Below are 21,506 nucleotides of genomic sequence, written 5' to 3'. Positions count from 1 at the left end.
TCTGCTGTTTCTATGGGCTGATACATATCGAACCTCAACGCATAACACCTTCGGATTGCACTTGCTGTGGTGTGCGAAAACAACTGTGCTGCTAACTTCACCTTCTGGCGGCCTGAATGATGCACGGTTAGATGCAGCTCCGTCAGCTTGTGCGTTATTCGAGCATCGGACAATGACGTATACGCAAGAATCTGAGCGATAGGTCTTGCCGTTAAGAGCGTGCCTTTGTATAAATACCCGGTGTCGATGAAATGATTTCTTAACAGTTTCAGCAAATGTGGAACATCTGCGAACACGAAAACCTTTCCGTCTGTCGCTGGTTGGGCAAACCATGTTTGATCGAAATATGAATAAGTATCGAATAAAGCATCTTAACCGGTGCAATAAACAAAAGAAGAGAACAATGAGCATTCGATAAGATAATTGTAAGTAAAGTATGCAATGCTTTGGGCGTCTACTTGTGTTTCTGCGTGTATATAAATTTATCTTTTTTTAACACAGATTTTATACTTGTAACTTTGCAGGTAATCTCATTAAAAAATCAAATCTATGATTAGCGGACGTGACGAAATAAAAGTTGTTTTCCTCGTTAAGAGTTTCCACTATTCTCAAGTTGTTTTATTTATTACTTCAGTGTAGGTTTACAAGTGGCACATATAGATTCCAATCCGATGCATGGTCAAAATACATATACCTATATATGACACAAATCCATGGGAATAGTTAAGTTAAAAATATAAATAATTAAGTACCATTTATAAAATAACATAAAATTATTCTATGGCTTAACGACCTTTTTCAATTTTTTACTACATTTTCAGAAAGGGGATAAACTTATGCCCTTTTTTCCCTTGCTTCCAAATTGCATCAATGGATTAAGTAGCATCCGAAATCAGTTGTCAAACTTTACTTAACCTTGTATAATTGAATCATGTACAGATATATTAATATAAATTACAGATAATCACGAAAATAAAAAAATTAAATTCTAAAAAGAAAGAAAAAATGTTAAAAAAACGAAGTTTATTTTAATGCTAATTAAATTAACGATATAAAAATACGAAGTATGAAGCTGAACGCCAAAGAGGCAACCAGCAATTTATCTTTCGCTCAAGTGTTACTAAGTCGCTGAAAATTAACTACCTGAATGGTTGTGTACTGCTCCATAGCATATTTATTATGCCTCTATGGTATAATAGACAGAGTCTATTTAATACCCAAAAAAATGGAGGAAGGCCAGAATACCTTGAAGTTAATACAAAGAGTACGTCCGAGCTAAATAAATTCAGACTCAGTTATTGCTGGAAATCAGCGAAATAATAGGTGTGAGGGCCCACTAACGTTTGAATCAGATAAATGTTTCACTTTCAGAGTGAGAAGTCAAAGCCTCCTCCATTCAAAACTTTTGATGGGCAAAAAATGCCTGTTCAACATTGAAGCAGAGCGAGTGATATTATTATGACAAGTCTCAGCCAGACTGTTACATCCAAACTAATAAGATAAGAGAATGATATAGCCAGCATCCCTTTTCCATCAAAGAAGAAAAGAGTTTAGCTGTGTTTGGCGCCTCGGCTTTGTGAAATGTCTAAAAAGGAGGTCGGCAATGAGGTGTTGCTTCTGTCCACTCTTCCTCTGCTTTTTTTTTCGCTTGGTTTAAAGAGCTATGAACATTCTGGAATCTCGGCGTACACAAATCCAATACGGCTTTGAAATGATGTAAGCCGGTTCAAGTAGGCTGACTTGAGCTTACTGGTACACGGATTGGTCAGTATACTAGGGGAGACGGCCTACTCTGTCAGGAGTACAATGAAATGCTTCAACATATTTTAAATTATATAAGCGTCCAACCTTGACTGGATTTAGATTCGTTTTTTTTTTTAAAGCCGATACTTTGATCAATGGCTCCCAAGGACTCCCAAGCCCTGATTAGCAAGTGTGTGAGACATTGAGTATTGGGGCTTAAGAGCGTGGTATTGATACTTTTATCCACCGTCTCTTCTAGAACTCAATGTGCAAGTTAAATTACCCGGTCGTGGTTGTTTAAAAAAAAACAATTTTATTCCGGAGACCGGTCTTTATTCGTTGAAACTTATTTTACAACTGACTTAAACGTTTTTTTAATTCTAATACTAAAGCTAAGCCCGTGTGCTAGCAACGTGACCAATTCTTTGCTGAGTAGGCGTTTCCCACGGGAACGCCAATCGCTGCTCTGGTATCTCCTCAAAAGCGTTGCGCGTGTGGGGTGTTGGGTTACCATCATATTTTGGTTGAGGAGTGTGAAGTATTGCGTTAGCTTCTCCCTCCTCAAGTGCGGACGTCCCTGTTCGCATCTCCGTAGATTCAGGAGTACCAAGGGCGTTTGGTTTATTACAATTCCCTTGAAAGTCCTTCGGCTTTCTTTTCCGGAAATTTTAAGTGCGAGTAGTATGACAGCTATTATTATGGATATTGTGAGTGCTGTATTGGAGGTTAAACCCACTTTATTGATTTTGTTGATCGTCTCCAGCTTCTTCAAGTTTTGTATTTGGAGACATTTCATCATCTGCAAGGATAATATTTCTTCGAGTGGCGTCTTCGGGTTTCGTTTTTGTAGAACAGGTGGAAGAGGTTGTAAATTACTAATTTCCTGTACGTAGAAATTTTTGTTTTGCACGTTGATAGTGGAGTTGTGGTGTTGGATTATGAATGTTCCATTCAGTTCTATTGATTTGCCATCTATTTCGATTAAACCATTATAATTGTTCAAAAATAGTATTCCGGGTTGTATTTCTTCTAGGTTGCTAATGTGGTCAGCGTTGATAAGCGTGCAATTTGGGCGTCTACTGTTTATAAGATTTCTAATACAGCTATTATTACTTATTTCTATAAAATCTTTTTCATTACAAATTGTTATTTTATTATATGCTCTACATTCATTTTTTAGTCCGTATATTTTCGTTTTACATTTTAATATCTTTTCATAATCAATTTTATTAAGTTTATTTTCTTTTTTTACTCCTTTGAGTATTATCTTTTCACAAGTTTCTTTATTAGTAGTAGGTAAGCTTAGAATATAAATTATAGAAGTGCCATTTGAGGCTATTCTAATATCGGTAAATTCTAATTCTTCTTCAATATTAATGTAAGGTATTTCTTCTTTTCCAATAATTTTTTCAATTGTGCTTATTTCTAGATTCGACAATATAAATGAATTAACAATATTTGATTTTGCCCAATGTAAGGCGTATTCAATATTAATAAGCTCTTCCTTAGTTAATTGTAATTTATATTTAATTTTAAGACCTAGTTCTAATTTTACATTTTCATTATTTTTTAAGCTTTTAAGTATTTCATTTGTGTTATTCTTGCTTCATTTATTTTATCTAAAAATTTTTTGTTTATTATTACTTGTCTATCGTTATTTTCTAGTAAATCTCCAATATTTTTATTAATTATTTCTAATTCATGGTGGTCTGGGTTACTAGCAATCCATTTCCATGCTGTGCCTATAAAATCTAATGAAAAAGGTTGTAATTATGGACCTATAGTTATTTATCTAATTTTTAAATTTGTATCGTTGGCCTATGGCATTTATAACGATTTTTCTTATTATCTAATGATCGAACGCCTATAGCATTTTACTCGATTTTTCCTATTATCTAATGATCGAACGCCTATGGCATTTTACTCGATTTTTCCTATTATCTAATGATCGAACGCCTATGGCATTTTACTCTTTTTTTTTATTCGCTAAAGATTACATTAATTATTTTCAAATTAAATTTAATCATATTAAAATTCCTTTGATTTTAATTGTATCAAAATTAATTCAATTTAATAGAACCAAATTTGGTTTAATTTCTTGAAATTTATTTAATTCGATGGATGCGAATTTAAATTAATATGAAGAAATTCAGTTCAAGCTTTAATTTTCTATAATTAAAATATATTTTTTCCTTTGTCCTTTTCTTTTTCTTTTTTCTTTTTTCCTGTTATTTTTTTTCTTTTTTGGTGATTTTTCTTCTTGTTATGAGGCCTGGTGAACCAAGTACGCTTTGGGTGGTAAGGTTAACTTCTGATATTACTTTTGTGAACAGTTCGGCCTGATTGGGTTTTGACTGTAGTCCTATTATTTTCTGCAACTATTTCCTTCTTGTATCTTGATGATAGTTTAGAGCCTAATCTTTTATTTATTTTGACAAATATCTCTTCACCTACGGAGTAATCTTTCGTTTTTTTTTCTGTTTTTATTGTGATAGCCAAGGTCCTTTATTTGCTTCTTTGTAAGTAATTCTATATTTTGTTGTCTATGTCTTTCTAACTCTTGGGGGTCTGTGGTAACTCTTGGGGGCTTCAGTAGCAGGTATGAGGATATGAGCAGAGCTTTCGTCACTATGGTCGGTTGTCGTGAGAGTATTTACCTCAGATTTAGGTGGTCTTGAAAGAGCACCTAACGCATAGTTTGATGCGTCGGTTGTCAGATGGAAATCTTTTTTGAAATCTGGGTATGTGAGTATAACTTCCTCAGATATTAATGAAGTTTTAATTTGGTGGAAAGCTTGCTTGGCATTATTATTCAGCGTGATTAACTTTTTACCGGAGTTAGTTTTTGAAGCTCGTCCGTCTTCTCCTCTAAGGAGTGAAGTCAGTGGTCTTGCTAATTTAGCGTAGTCTCGTATAAATCGTCGGTAGTAACCTGATAATCCAAGAAATGATCTCAGATCTTTCAACGTCCTGGGATAAGGGAAATCCTGGATGGCTTTTACTTTGTTAGGATTTGTCTTAATACCATTCAATTTACGGTAATCGATAAGAAGTCTATATTTTTTCTGTCCGGAGGCGTCTAGTTTTTTGGGTACTACCCAAATAGGTGAATTGTATGCAGATCTTGATCGTCTAATGATTCCTTCTCTTAGTAAGGTTTCAATCTCTTGGGTTACAAAGTTTCTCATAGCTAAAGGATAGGGATAATATTTGGAATAAATTGGGCTGTCCGAAAGAGTCTTAATTTCCCCAACTACCGTGGTGGTATAGGTAAGCTTTGCATTGGGTTCCGAAAATAATTTGGAATATTTTCTTGTTAAATAATTTATGTCATTTTTCTGCTGCCATATCATGTGTTCGGTCCTAATATCAATTTTATTAACGTCCGCTGAGAATTTTTGTTTAATTTTAATAACTGTATTGTTACCAATTTTTAGTGTATTATCGTGGATATTTATAATAGCAGACAAGTCTCTTAGACTATCGTTACCAAGAATTCCGTGGAAAGAATTTAATGTTGGGAGTAGGAAGAATTTTAAATTTGTATCATTTTTCCCGAAAAGATTTACCAATATCAATTTTATTAACGTCCGCTGAGAATTTTTGTTTAATTTTAATAACTGTATTGTTATCAATTTTTAGTGTATTATCGTGGATATTTATAATAGCAGACAAGTCTCTTAGACTATCGTTACCAAGAATTCCGTGGAAAGAATTTAATGTTGGGAGTAGGAAGAATTTTAAATTTGTATCATTTTTCCCGAAAAGATTTACCAAGGTGTGATGGGTGATTTCTATTTTTCCGGCTATGGAGTTTGCGAAGAAGGGTTGTTCATTAAGAAGAGCCTTTAAAACAAGATTTGGCTGAATATACCATAATTCTTACTAGAACCAGTATCTAGTAATATCTTAATGATTTTTCCGTTCTTCGTCCGACACTCTATGTACGGTAACGAAGAACACGTCATTCTAAAAAATGTATATCCGTAAAGTCAGCTGAGGTTTCATGTTCCTGAGACAACTGCGGATTATATCCATGATTCAATGCCATCTCATATTCGTCCATTGTAGGTATACATTCTTGTTCATATCCTTCCTGTTGGACTTCCTGTTATTGCCGTTCACTTTCAATATGAAAGTTCCTCTGAAACTTGTATGGTATTTGATGAGAAGTGTTGGATGGCCTCTTTTCAGCTGGTTTACTTGGTCCTGGTCTATTCATGTAATTAATTGCCTTAGATTGCATGGAACGATCAATTTCCATGGGTTCCGGTCTCGGTAATGGTTTTGGAGCTACCGGGCGAGGGGGTGTGAATGTATTTCTGACCTGAGGGTAAGGTTGAGAAAGCCATGGTTGAGTTGGCGGTTGAAAGGATGTAGGATACTGTTGAGAAGTTCGTTGTGTATTCCAACCAAATTGAGCAGGTGAAGTCCTTTGGTAGTACTGTGACATATTTCTGGGTGGTAGAGATGGAGGGGTTTGTTTTGGGTAATATGGTCGAAGAATATGGTAGGATGCTCGCGTATTTAGAGGCATATTCCTTTGTCCATTTAACTTTACAGGTGCTGGAGGTGCCTGTCTGTTTGACCTATTGTGAGGGGAAAAGTTTACTTGGTTTTCGAGGATTTCACATAGATGAAGTGAATGGGGGAGGTCCTTTGGTTCCTTTACCGCTAGAAGCCTTGGCATATCGCCGTTGAGTCCATTTATGAAGGCATCTCGAGCTTTTTCTCTATACATGTTCGTTAAGACTCTTATAGCTTCTGGGCTCTCCTCCATACAAGATATTTTGTTTAATATTAAGGACAGGTGGGAATAAACTAGTTGATAAAAATCCCGAATTTGTAAACGTCCCTGAACCAAGCTACAAAGTTGGTACTCGAGAGTTTTTAGATCTCGTTTATCAGCATAGTGCCAAGTTAAAAAGGAGCGAATAGCCGTCCAATTTAATGGAATATTATAAGATTCCAAAACTTCGTCTGCATGACCTACAATTTTGTTCCTTATTGTCATAAGTATCCCGAAATGTCTCGGAGTCCCCTGATACTGACCATAGTACTCTAAAAGTCTCTCTATACTTTTTTTCCAGGAGCTAAACTCACTTGGATTTCCTGCAAATTCTCTTATTGTTCTAGCTATTTCCGGGACACGGTCCGAATCTGTGGTTCCTTGTGTAACTACGGGTTCGTCCCTCAAATTAAGGAATTCATGGTTAGGGTTCACTATATTGTTCACTAGCTTTTGTCCTTCACTTTCAAAAATATTTTTGACTACTCTACGGATTGTCTCTTCTAATCCTGTCATTGCACTGCTGCTGGCCGCGGTGCCAGTGTTCAGCACGGAAGGTCGGAGTATTGAAGATATGTTGTCGTCAGGCATTTTGGATTTTCTTTTAAATTTACAAAATTTTTCTTTCTAGATTTTTTTTTCTTCACCTTTTTTTAGTTGCATTAATTTTCTTAAACTTACAAAATTTCTATTAATATGAACTTTTCTTTTTAGATTTTTTTCTTCACTTTTTATTTAGTTGCATTAATTTTCTTAAACTTACAAAATTTCTATTAATATGAATTTTCTTTTCTAGATTTTTTTTCCTTCACTTTTTATTTAGTTGCATTATTTTCTTAAACTTACAAAATTTCTATTAATATGATTGGGTCCAGCGACATCTCCTCTTGGTCCTGGGTGCGGGCAGAGCGGCTTGGCATCCGTTGCCGTCCTTTTCCTCTGTAGTTCGTCCTGCAGCTACTCGGGGGCCTCGTTCTCTACACTCGCGTTTTTTTCGGGACCGACAGTTCAGCCGTTAACACTTATATTATATGTATTTCGTACGACGCGACTCTTTCTAAGGGTTCACTAGTACTTTATTAACGTTCGCGTTTGTTCGGGATTAGCGTACTGTCGGTCCCTGCTCGGGCGCCAGTTAAATTACCCGGTCGTGGTTGTTTAAAAAAAAAACAATTTTATTCCGGAGACCGGTCTTTATTCGTTGAAACTTATTTTACAACTGACTTAAAAGTTTTTTTAATTCTAATACTAAAGCTAAGCCCGTGTGCTAGCAACGTGAACAATTCTTTGCTGAGTAGGCGTTTCCCACGGGAACGCCAATCGCTGCTCTGGTATCTCCTCAAAAGCGTTGCGCATGTGGAGTGTTGGGTTACCATCATATTTTGGTTGAGGTGTGTGAACTGTTGCGTTAGCTAAAACATTGCGCGTGTGGGGTGTTGGGTTACCATCATATTTTGGTTGAGGAGTGTGAAGTATTGCGTTAGCTTGCATCCTTTCCTGTAATTCTCTATACCTTATTTATCTGTAACTAAGATTTACTGTTTGCCGTTTTTGTATTTCCGAAAGTTAATAAAATGCATTTTTATTTGCTTTAAAAGACAAAATTAGTAAATTAAAACTCTCATTATTAAAAGTTATGGGCTTTAAACCGAGTACTACTTAAACACTTAAACTTTCCGCCTCTCAACGCGAGGTGCCCCAAATGAATTGCTCACTACTCGATTCCCATTTTTCAACAATAAATTCTCAATGACTTTTGCGCTAACGGTGAAAATTATTACTATTGCTCGTATTACCAATAAAGTCCGAATACTACTACAACAACAAAAATTACAACCACTGCACTTCCTCGTTCATGTTAATACAAAACAAACAAACAACGAAGCAGGCAGCTAAAGCGTTTGGGTGTAATTAAAACTTCGATGTTGCATGAAAAAAATATATATTTGTAAAAGTGTCTGTATGTGAATATAAGTATTTGTGTTGTATGTATATGTGAATACGTATAGACGCATATGGGGTGCATCATTTGTTGGATAAAAGGCCAAGCTTCTTCGGCGTTTCCACTGTTTGCCGCCTCCCAACGGTAGATGGCTGCTTTTTTATTTTTGTTAATAAATTTTTAAGGCCAAATTGGTCTAGCAGGTCTCGAATCGCCTGCCGAGTTGGAAAAAATATTCCATAATTTTCTTTTTTATGTCTGCAGTTGGCATCGAACAGAGGGCCAATCGAATAGCATTCACGCACACGTCACTTTTCCCTCACTCGACTATGGCGGCTACGTTGCATGGGCAAAAAAATAATAACAAAGAATTGCAAGAAAAAGAAATTTATAAAAAAACAAAACTGTGGCACAAAGCGTTGCACGCCAATAAATAATTCGCCGTGCGCCGTCGATTAAAAAATAAAAATAAATAATATAAACTTTGATTACTGATAAAATTATAAGCCGTGCAGCGCACACTCCGTAACTCGCCTCACGCTGCTGTCTGCTGCATTGTAGAAATAAACAGCTACTCACCTGCATACACAACTCATAATATGGCAACACTGGCAGACAATAATAATAAAAAGGCAATAAATATAAGCGATTGCAAGCGGAAATGGAAATCGAACAAATGACGGAGGGGTAAAGAGCAACCACTGAGAGCTTGAGCTAGCAGTCGAGGTAGTGGCAGCAGCAGCTGTGTGGCAAAAACATAAAAACAATAAAAAATTGGCAAAGGATGCGAGCAGTAAAACAAACAATTGATAAATAAAGGAACAAAGCAGAATTCGGAAACAAATATCACAAAAATAAATCGATTGAAGAGTTATCTGGAAACAAGCGTCGTTGCTAGTGCCACCTCATTTGTTAGTTGGCGCGTGTTTTGGGTACTTCCGACAACTTCCGGCTGCAGGTGGCGCGCCAGCCAAAGTATTTAATAAGAGAATAATTTTCAAGGAATTACAACAACATTAACTACAATGCCACTGCGTACCAAGGCAATTGCCACAGGAGTGATAAAAGCAATAAAATATCACGCGCACTGCCACACACACACACATGTATGGCAAACATGCAAATAAATTATAAAATGCAAACTGGCTAAGAAGGATGGTCGGTCGATAGGCGGCAGCGAACAGCTACATACACACCTACATGCATGTAGAGGCTGCTCCGGGATTGGAGCGAGGGAACGGTTGTGAGACAATGAAGTGAAATGATATGAAATTGAATGGAATACTTAACTATGCATAAGCACCAGCCAACACTGTGATCTTAAGAGCTAACAAGAATTTAGAAAATTCCCTTTACTTCTGCATCCTAAAGAAGTCTTGGTATGAAACCCAAGTCTCTGGAATTCATCATCACGCAAAACTGTTTTGCGTTTGTATATCAGCGCCGGACATTGCTCAAGAATGCGATTTTCCATTTCTTCCGCTACTTTTCGGCAACTGCAGATTTCATGCGGTAAAATTCCCAAGTCAGGTGGCACTGAAGCCTATTCGTACAAAATCCAATCAGAATTTCCCGCCAATTTTTAGATTGTACTTGAATAAGCTCACTAAAGCTGCATTAAAGCGCTTTGCACAGTTCCCACTTGCCTACGTACGAGATGAGTTCTTGACCTATAAAGGGAGTTGATGCCCCTTTTTTTGTGAGTTTATCTCATTACCTATATCTTAAATGCGAATATCAACAGACAGTCAGAGAATCCGAGCTTAATTGGCTGCTTGCTAAGACATCAATCGTTGAATCTCATTTTATTTTTTTCTCTCGCAGTCATTTGAAAAGTCCGTATAAAGTCAGAGAGATGGCACTACTAGCGGGTATCGAGATTACGTTTAGTTAGTAACATCTCTTGGAAGAATACAAAGCAAGATTCAGTCATATTGCTCCATTTCTTTGTGCTTAGCATTCGTTTGAATCGAGGAAGTCGAGTGATTTTCCTCTTTCATTAAGACAACACTCGAACTCACGCCTCAGCAGTTGTGCTAGCAAAATGAATGAAAATAAGGATCCAACTCATTTCACATCCCCCTATTCTCCAGACTAGGCTTCCTCGGATTCTTCGAACTACTAGTTGTTCCTCAATTTGAAGATATGGCAAGCAGAACATTTTTTTATTCAAACGAGGTAATTGCAAAAACGACTGTTTTTGAAAAACGAAAACGGCTTTCACAGTTTGATCTTCGACTCTCTTAGCTTAACCCGTTTTCTTTTCGATTTTTATGATATGCGGGATGAAAAGAAAACTAAGCGACCAATTTCTACGAGCTCAAGTTTATTATTCTCAGGATTCTTCTTTATCCTATTTCTATTTCACACATGAATTGGAGCCTCTGTCTAAGCCATCTTACTTAAGTTGTATCTTAGAGACGCCTTGAGAAAAATCACCTTCCAGCTCCACAATCATGCTCCGAATTCCGCGTCAGGCTTGGCAATCGTATATTTTCTCATTCTTACTTACAAACCATACGCGCTCAGCTCAAAACAAACCTTTTTCATATCGCTGTACCCAACTGAAAATAGACAGAATATTTATTTTCCACCCAACTTCTTTTCACAAGCCTTTTCCAATACTCCTTTCTTAAAAGAGATCAGCAAAGCTTTCGAATTAAAAAACAAAAATACGACTAAAACTTTAGCGTGCATATTTTTTGTTCGAAGCTGTATTATTGTGATCCAAAAGTATGTAAAATCTATACTTCAATACGTAGTTGCATGCGAATATTTGCTGTTGTTTTTTGTTGCTATATAAGAATTTCTCTGCCTTACACACACATACATATGCCCAATTGCGCAGGAAAAGATACTTGGAAGCGTCACTTGCCACAAAGGAAATATGCTATGGCAGAAAACTACAATTGCCTTCTCGCACACTTCAGAAGAAAGAGATGCATGTCCGGGGCTAAACAGAGTGCGACACAAAACACGACTTCCATGTAGTGTAGGTGAATATATGTACGTAAATATGTGAGCGTGGCAATTGCCTGTGGCAGGCGCGCAAATTTTGTGCCTTAAAATTGCGCAAAATTTTCTATATTTGTTAAATGTATCTTTATGTGCTAACAGTTTATGTATGCATACATATATAGGGTGTTTTTTTTAGAGGTTAGGTTTTCAAGATGAAATAAAACGTATATAATTTAATGTTATGGCCAAGAATTTAGCTTTATTATAAAGATAAGGGTTTGCCATTATGTTTTAAAAATGATTTCGGGCAAGTGGCCGCCGCGGCTGGCTCGAATAAATTCCAGCCGAGAGGCCCAATTTTCGACCACTTTTTGCAGCAATTGGGGCCGTATGTCAGCAATAACGCGCCGAATATTCTCTTCCAAGACGTCAATCGTCTCGGGCTTATCTGCGTAGACAAGCGACTTCACATAGCCCCACAAGAAATAGTACAGCGGTGTTATATCGCACGATCTTGGAGGCCACGCCACAGGTCCACGGCGCGAGATAATGCGTTCACCAAAAGTTTCCTTCAATAAATCGATTGTTGCGTTGGCTGTATGGCATGTAGCGCCGTCTTGTTAGAACCAAAGGTCGTCCACATCAACATCGTCCAATTCAGGCACGAAAAAGTCATTAATCATGGCTCTATAGCGCTCTCCATTGACTGTAACATTATGACCGGCTTCATTTTAAAAAAAAAAATGGACCAATGATTCCTTCTGCCCATAGAGCACACCAAACAGTGACTTTTTGAGGATGTAACGGCGTCTCAGCAATGGCTTGTGGATTATGTTCACTCCAAATGCGACAATTTTGCTTATTGACATACCCATTCAACCAAAAGTGAGCTTCATCGCTAAACAAAATTTTCTTCAATGCGTCGCGCGAACCGAACCATTATTTTCGTAATAAATTTGCACGATTTGCAAACGTTGTTCAGGTGTAAGTCTATTCATTATGAAATGACAAACCAAACTGAGCATAAATCAAGTGACAGCTGTCAAAAAGACCATCTACGAAAAAAGTAGTGCCAACTTGAAAACCTAACCTCTAAAAAAAACACCCTTTATATATGTGTGTATGTGTATGTATATAACTATCCTTGTAAGTACACATAATTTGCATAAATTTATGGCAAAAGGCCAAGCTTGTGATTTATTTCCGCACATTTGCGTAACTGAAATTGAAATTGAACTTCCAGCATTGCAGCAGCTCCACCAAAATTAAAATGAATTTAATTTATTGCTCACAGAAATCGAACACAAGGAAAAGCCTTTTATTTATTTGATACAGAGTTAAACAAATAAAACAAAAAGGGTGTCTAAAAATATGTTCGGCTTTTTGCTGTTTATAGCGAGTTAGAAAGTGTTGCTCATACAGTTCGCACCTGCATTCTAAACCCATCGCTTCAGAGGAAGGACTCGATCTAAGGGCGTCCAATCAATTGCAATGCTATAAGGTCGACTCTTCTTCGTACTTAGAAGCACTTCTTTTTTGGATGGCTTTGCCGCCAGTAATGGTCCGTAAAGGTCGGTAAGTGGTAACCTACCAGTAAGAACTTTGCCAAGTGTAGTCCTTAGGTTAGTGCCAAGATGGGTTGGTCCTTTAGTTTTTTCTGTCTTCGTTTGAGCTCTGCTTTACTGCTGTCTCCTCCCATCTCTAAGGAAAGCTCCACCCTTATTGTTATATTTATAATGACCTCTCTAGTAAATCTATCAGCTTGCTTGTTCCATGCAATCCCTTTGGACCCCTGATCCAGAAAAGCTGAATGCGTTTCTAAGAAATTTAATATTTCTATGTACTCCAGGGCTGGCGAGAATTTTATCCCTGAGAGAGCTCCCTTGTATGTATGTATGTAGATCAATAAGATACACACATTTTCGACACATCAGAATATCCCCTTCTTAAAAAGCAAACATTTTTGAGCATCTAAGATAACGTTTTGATGACTTCAGTAGGACTTTAGTTTAAATAACACAATAAATAAATATTATGTCTAAAAACGGGACTAAAATACCGCTAAGCGTCATTAATAATTTATTTTAAAAAATTTGAGTGTAAACTTTGAAATGTTTGTGCTGAATGCTGCAAGCAGCAATCACAACCCACTTTTTAGTTTGATGGCCACTGCAGCATGCGAGACCGTGTAATAATGCGCCTAGATGTATGCAACGTTGTTTTGCGTTCGCCGCTAATGCGTGTAATGACCAACTAAAGTACACTAGGAAAAATAGCGATAACGGAAATATAAAAATAAAATTCAAATAACTGTTTCTTTTTTACTTCTGACTCTCGGCCTCTAAACATCTTTCTGTACGCTTTATTATTATTTTATTATTATTGTTATTATTTTTTTTAATATTATTAATTTATTGCAAATTAAATAGAAAAAATTTTGAAAAACTTCTTTAATCACATATTTCCCTTATTTGAGTTAGGGAAACACTGTGAAAACATTATTCGCGGCCTAATTAAATTAAATTTTTTTGTAATCATGATTCATTATGGCAGCCTTCTCTAATGAACCGGAAATGGTTAATTTCATTAGTTCCGAGATCCAGCGCAAAACGCTTCGATGGATGATTCGAGTATAAACGCTTTGATTTAAGATTAAATAGTTTCTCAAGTATCGTAAAGAAAAAATAGACCTTGTTATGGAAAATTAACTATTTCTTGCAGAAGCCCTATTTGAGACATTAAATTGCAATTGTAAGCTGCAAAATTCCTACACTCTCTGAAGCATTTTTTAGAAATGAGTTGTGTTACAAAAAATAAACAAAATCCCATATAAGCCGACTTGTTGCGCCATATCACGTCATATATCAGAATTGAATCATAGAATTTCTAAAACATACCTACAGTTTCTAAAGGTAAGTGATATTTGAAGATATCGTATTTTTTTTCTAATATCGTAAATGTACAAATGTAGCATTCTGCATCCAATTTGCCTAAAGAAGCTCTAAAGATGCTTGAGCGTTATTAAAAACTTCAAACACCCTTCGATGTAATATATGATATCGTTTTTATTTAATATCGTAAAAGAAGAATTGCACATGTCGATGCCAAAAAAACTTAAATAATTGAAATGTAAGCCTTGATAGTAATATCATTAAAAATACTAATATCGTAATTCTTATAATATACCTTCATGTCTCAGTAGCATCAAGTAATGACTCGGTAATGCTTTCTAACAAAATATCTCAATAAAAACAGTACAACATATAAAATTGTAGTTCAATACAAATCGATTTGTTGGTACTCACCGAATTTCCTGCCTTAAACTTTGGTCTCCTAATAAAAGTTCAGTTCTTCCTTTTGATATGCTACTATTTGGACTACTACTTTTTAATTGTTGTATTTGTTTATCGTATAAATTTGTTGTATTGTTTAGCAAGTCGTTGCTATTGCCACTGCAGCTGCCACTTTGTATGTTGATGTTTTTGCTATTTGCTGTATCGCCATCAAAGTGCCTGCCATCGTCATTAAGTGTAGTTAGTAACTGCAAAGAAGGGGAGGGAGAGAAGTGTGAGGCGAGTTAATAATTAGAGAAACTGTCGACTTGTAAACATTACGGGAAACTACAAATTTCAATAGAATTTAAAATTCTATAGTAAACAAAAAATTCCTAATGGCATTAATTAAGTCATTCAAATAGTAAGATAATGAAAGGGAAGATTCGTTAATGAACTCATCAAAGCAATGCGCATGCAATTATAGAAGTATTTATGTGACATACAAACTTATATTTCGCATTGAATAGAAAAAAATAAATTAATTAAAATTAAGCTTAATTAGATAGTTTTAAAACCTTTTTATATTTAAACACACGGTTTTAACACTAAACGAAAAATCAAAAAATTATCATAACGAAGAAGCGATTGAGGTCAAATTTATATGACAACTTAAATTATCTTGAGCACTTAACTGAGAGTTGAACTAAAATTGACCCCTTTTAGCAAGGTATTTTGTTCGCTCTTTTGCTGCTATACAAATTTTAAAAGCCACTTGTGACAATTATTTGTCGCCAAAGTGTTGACTTAAACTCAGCGCCTTTCAAAAATTATTTTAATGCCATTTATTCCAAAAAGCATAGATGTCAAACACTTAGCACAAAAACCCTTTGTGCGGCTCTCACTCTGCCCCCCTAGTTTGCTGAGTTCACAGCTAATTAATCATGAAATGTTTGACTGAGAAGTGTGAGTTTTCAGCATCACCAACACTCACTGCTACTTTTCACAACTTTTGGGTGAGGCCAATCGATATTTCGAATACTGGCATGTCAATGCTAATAGCATCACTATGGATATATTTATTTTAATTTGAAATTCAGCAAAGGAATGCGCATTGATAGCCATTGAAGGGCAGTTGATTGTTATAAGTGCTCAAAATGAATTTGCGGATAAATGGGTTTTGTAGTTGGCAATATTGGTAAAATGTTGTCCATTGTTGCGGCACATAACAAAGGTCATTCAAAACATTTTATCGAATAAAACTTTTGCAGAGCATACATCGTACATTTTGAAAATGCGTAATTAAAAAAAAAAAACAAAGAAAATAGGTGTTTTCCGAAATATCGTAAGAAATTTTTAATATCGTAAATTACAATGTGCGTTTTATTCGCAAAAATTAACTAAATCGAACAGATACGGCCTTTTTGCGGAAAAAATTAAACATATCACGCAAAAATTATTATATATATATCGTAATACCTTAACAGCACTAAATTAACGAAAAAAATGTAAAGATACTATAAAAGTAGTATTTGTATAATATCGTAAATCACTTTTTCGCATAAACGCTTAAAATAGAATGTCAAAAAATGGTAAATTCATCAAACTCATTACCACGTTTCTGATGCAAAATCTTTGGGCAACAAAAAATTACAAACACAAAAGTATTTGAAAGAGTTGGAAAAAACTTTTTTATAAGTAAAATTAGAAGCTAACTAAACCTGTCGCATACAATAAACAATATAATATCGTACTTTTTATTAAGACAATATCGTCCATATCTTTTTTTTTGACGAAATCTCTCATAAAAAACAATTAGCCGATGAATCGAAATAAAAACTCAAAACTACAACAAACCATATCCTGGCAACTCAAAAGCAGAGTAATACAACAGCAACAACAATAATGCATGCAGCTCAACTTGGGACAAGTCATGTCCGCCCGACCACGCCTCACTTACCTCTCGTCTCGGTGGATGTATATTATTTGATATTAATAAATCACAATTACTAATAATACTACTACCATACGCCCCGCTGCCCCCAGCCGCAGTCACGCCCACACCTACACCACTACCAGCAGTTGGCTGCTGAACTATCACGCCGGCCGCTTTATTATTGCTGTTGCTCAAGGCAGCCGGAGCACCGAAATTCGATGCTGCTATATTGTTGTTGTTATATAACTGCTGTAGTTGCGGTTGCTGCAGCTGTCGTTGTTGCTGGTCCGCGGCGGCGGCTGAAGCGAACGCCTGCTGTAGGTGGCTGCTGGATATGGCTGTCGTGTACTCGGTTGTTGGTGTTGTGGAGCCACCAGCAGCTGCTGTCGCCGTAGTTGCCGCTGCTGTTGCTGCTGTCAGCGGTCCCTTCAGATCATCCACGGCAGTCGCGGTCAGCGGGGAGGTTTGTGCATCGACAAATATTGTGCTGGGGATCTGCAACGGGGGTGGGATGTGCGGTTGCGACTTTGTCTGTATCAGCTGCAGCGGCGCTTGTTGTTGCTCTAGTTGTTGCTGTAGCAACTGTTGCTGCTGTAACTGTTGCTGTTGCCTCTGTAGCTGACTTGTTAGCGCTGCGGGTAGCACCACCGCGGTTGTGGTTGGTGGCAATTGTGCGTGTTTGTTGTTGTATTTTATAAAGTTAATGCTATAATAGTTGGCGTCAATGCCAATCAAATCGTCGTCGTCGTCCTCCTCTTCAGCTAAAGACAAATGCTGCAGGCTGGTGGCAATCGTTGGCGTCTGCAACTGTTGCAGTTGCGCCAACTGTGCCGCCTGCACGGCCTGCTGCTGCTGCAATTGCAGCGTTAATGGCGGTGGAGGGTGTTGTTGGGCTTTACCTGCGTTTGCTGACTTCGCCAACGTCGGGTGCTGCTGCGGCAACTGTTGCTGCTGGTAAATGCTGCTACCGCTATGATTGGCTAGTTTCGTTGCTGCTGCCGCGGCCACTGCCGCTGCTGTTGTTGCGCTCGCAATCGCTGCCGTCGTTTGATTGGTGTTGCGATCGGTTGTGCCCACTGAACTCTGCGGCGCCGAAACGTGAACAACCGCCGCTGTGGTCGTGATGCCCGTCGACGTCGCCGAGGAAGTTTGTGCAATTGTCGACGAGGTAATGAGACCGGCTGTTGCTGCGGTCGCGGTGGTGACTGTCGAACTGCTGCACGTGATCTGAGTGCTTGTGAACGAGGTGACGTAAATGGGAGAGGCCTCGTTGAGGAAGCTCAGATCCTGCTTCTGGGTCGATTGTGAGCCGCTCTTCGTCTGTTGCAGCTGAAATGGACAGCAAAGAGGAAGCAAAAGAAAAGAGGAATAAAAATTGTACCACATTTAATAATAAAAGGAATAAGAGAGCATTGATACGAAATGACAATAATAACAATCTTAATCTGGCTCAGGCACGCCTTGGTTTGCCAACAGACGTCGAAATTTGCATTCAAAATTGGTTGCTCAAAAATATCTTAGATTCCAAATTTGCATAAAACGAAAATAATCGTCGAAAAGCTAAAAGGATGGTAATGTCTACACGCAGAGAAAAATGCAAATAGTCTTTTGGAAGACAAGGTAATACGTACTTGTATAAGCATACTTGGGAAAACTATAAAAACCCCCGGAAATTGTCACGCCAATAAATCTTAAGCGTCTACAAAGAGCTGGTCACATTATAAGGGCAGACGAAGCATACTCACTGAAGAAAATCTTACTGGGTCCGTGTAGAAATAGAGGCAAAGGAAAACTAAAACTCCGATGGTTGGAAGGCGTAGATCGGCACGATAAGATACTTAGTATACCTTGCTGAAAAACTCAAGCGAGTGAAAAAAGAGGTCATACTCCTTACAGTATGATGTTTTAATTTTATTTATTTATGTATATTTAACTCATTCCTAAACAAATCTTTAATAGATATTCTGGCTCAACAACTATGGAAAACCAAAAAAACTAATATAGAATTGCCAAAATTGTGTAAATATTGAACGACGTGAAGTCTACTAAATGGAACCGAGGCTCTAACTGCCAAATACTTTCCTATACGGGAAGCTTCTAATAGGGCTTATATGTTTGGACTACTTCCCTGAAGCCTTGCCTCAAACGCTTTCCAAGAGCACTCGCCTGCTTCTTTGCTTCCCGAAGCCCAGCGGTTGAAACTGCAAGCGGTTTGAAAAATATACCAGTAGTCGGAAGGCTATAAGCTTCTCCTAAAAAGAGTTGATGGAAAAAGACACCAGTTCCATTGTTCAGAAGAGAAAAACTGCGGTGATAGAACTTCAAAGAGTTCCTCGCTAAAGGCACTTACCTTACTCATCATTTTTCTAAACTCTCCCTGTGCGTCCTTTGTTCCTCTATGTGTTCATATACGAGTATCAAAAGATCTGCAGGCAATGCATTTTGTAATTCAATAATTTAGAGTGGAAGAAATTTGTCGACTGCAAACTTTTTCCCTGCACTAGCCCACTTAAGTCTATTTAGCCACAAATTTGTAGATCCGCTCACTTACTATTACTTGCGACGTGCTTACGCAAAAACATTACCGCAAAATATAGTAATTTTCTTACTGAAATTCGTCAAATTTATGCAAACTACTCGCCATACCCGCCGTCTAGCCAGGGCGGGCAAGCAATAAAAATGCGAACACGTCAAAGGAGAAGGAGTAAAAAGAGGCAGTGGGAGTACGAGATATACACATACCAACACATACATACACATACGTATATACTTGTATAACTATTTGCATAAAGACTCCACATGCATTCTAAAAAGCGCACAAAGGAATCAAAGCGCGGAGGAGGGTTTCTTGTGGCATTCGAAATGCGTGCGAAGCTGCAACAAAATGGGTTAGTCACAAAAAAAATGGAATCTCTAAACAAAAGCAAACGCATGGCACACCCTCATAGCGTATGGTACTTAATCAACAGCGACATGCTGCAAATGACAAAGATTCTACGCAACAACAATTGTAAAAACAATAACTCCAGAAGACATTTAATAATTTTGCGAGCTCAATTTGCCGCAGTGAGCCCATAATAAATCTGGATATGTATGGCTGCATGCATTTTTCCTTTTGATTGTGTGTATGTAGATTCTTATGCCAGCTAATACTTATGCCAAGTACATATGCAGTATATATGTATGTATATATGTATGTCCATATATGGATGGATGTATGTTTGTAATTTCATTTGCCCGAACAATTAAGTTATTAATATCGACATCAAATAATTATGGGTAACAAGTACAATAACATACATAATATGGCATAGCATAGCACAATACAGTATAGCATAGAAAAACATAGCATAGCATAGCATGTTTTAACAACTTTTACCGCAACACAGTAGCACACACATTTGCGTCTATTGAATAATACCAGTAGTGTAACACCGCAGCAGCAGCCGTAAATGGCAAACAATTTAAGTAGCTTACAAAAGTTGTATGTTCATGAATACATGCATGCATACATATGTACGCATGCATGTGTCCATAGGTATGCATCTGGTGGGCAGTTCGCTTTATGTTGCTATCGATTTTTACGTTTTTCCTGTTGTTGCCGCGCTCAAAGAATATTGTCAACGACAGTGTTGCCGTGGATTGAAAATTTGTTATGACAGCCAATGTGATTTTCATAATTAATAGCAGTGACACAAAACAACAGTAATAACAACAAGGTTAACAATAACAGCAGAAAGCAGTGTGATGGTGCTAATGAAAAGTACTGCAAAAAAACAAAAACACGACGAAAAATTGGCTTTCACAAGATTGCTTAAATAACGTTTTGACAGCTGTCAAACGCAGAGACAGGCAGCGCTCACTTTCCGTTTTGTTCGATACGCTTGTTGCAACTCTGTGCAGAAAAAAGCATAATAAAACAAAGCGACTCTCTTGCATAACTGCGTGGAGATATGAGTGTGTGTGTGTGCCCATATATACATGTGTGGCTACATATACCCGGTAGGAAAAACCTGAAGCAGTAACGGCAACTTTCTCGTTCGAATTCCTGTCTTTGTATGAAAATACTAAAAGTTTTCAGAAATAATAAGAACAATATAAAAATAGCCTCCAAAATTTCCATATATCCATAGATTATAACTGATAAAAAAATGAAATTTAGGCAGTAGAAATCAAAATGTTACTGTTTTTCGAAAAACACGATATTTGAAAACATTTTCATTAAAAATAATTTTGGGCAAGGTTACCCCGTAATTTTTGTATATGTTTTTTTTTTAATTTTTTATTTAACTGAAGGGAGCGAACCATAAGTGTGGCGTAAATTTTTGTAAATGAGATGAAATGCAATACAAATGTTTCCAGGGTTGCCACTTAATTTTTTTTATAAAAAAAACAAATTTTGTCAACGAATTATTTGTAATCTGCTGAGTACTGCAATATGCGTGCAAAACAAACTCAAACAAATAAAATAATTAGTATAAAGTTGGTCTGGGTTGCAATTTTTTTTAAATAAAAAGATCTGCTGTAAAGATATTCTCTGTTGTTTTCAAGCGCGGTGCATGTTTAGAAATTATTTCATAAGCTTGTTGAGATGTACATCAGCAAATGAAAAACTGGAAATAATACAATAAATAGCGAGGCTCGCTGGAAATGTTTGTTCTTTCCTCAGAGTAAATATTTGAGTTTGAACCACCCTGTATGTATTAAAATTAGCAACTTCTAGATTGGAATTAAGAATTTGGTCAATAAAGTCAAACGAAATGAGTTTGTGAAAATTTTGAGCTTGCCTGACTTTCCAAAAAAATTAGAAACCAGCCAAATAACCATTAGCCGCAAATCTAAAACAGCGGTGCCAACTAAGTAGTA

General features: G+C 36.9%; 1 protein-coding gene across 2 annotated transcripts in view; it reads right to left on the bottom strand.

The window, feature by feature from the left end:
* LOC129239676 (uncharacterized) overlaps nucleotides 1-21,506 on the bottom strand; it is a 226,779-nt gene that overhangs the window by 105,914 nt on the left and 99,359 nt on the right. For both annotated transcript variants that reach the window (XM_054875371.1, XM_054875372.1), the window contains exons 5-6: nucleotides 16,665-17,969; nucleotides 14,738-14,973 (exon numbers count right to left, since the gene is read on the bottom strand). In XM_054875371.1, the coding sequence (XP_054731346.1) occupies nucleotides 14,738-14,973; nucleotides 16,665-17,969 (1,541 nt within the window). The remainder of the gene's footprint in view (nucleotides 1-14,737; nucleotides 14,974-16,664; nucleotides 17,970-21,506) is intronic.

Source organism: Anastrepha obliqua, chromosome 2 (assembly GCF_027943255.1).
Source record: "Anastrepha obliqua isolate idAnaObli1 chromosome 2, idAnaObli1_1.0, whole genome shotgun sequence".
Taxonomy (NCBI): Eukaryota; Metazoa; Arthropoda; class Insecta; order Diptera; family Tephritidae; genus Anastrepha; species Anastrepha obliqua.
The sequence above is the reverse complement of the archived record's forward strand: the minus strand, read 5'-3'. Positions and strand labels throughout refer to the sequence as shown.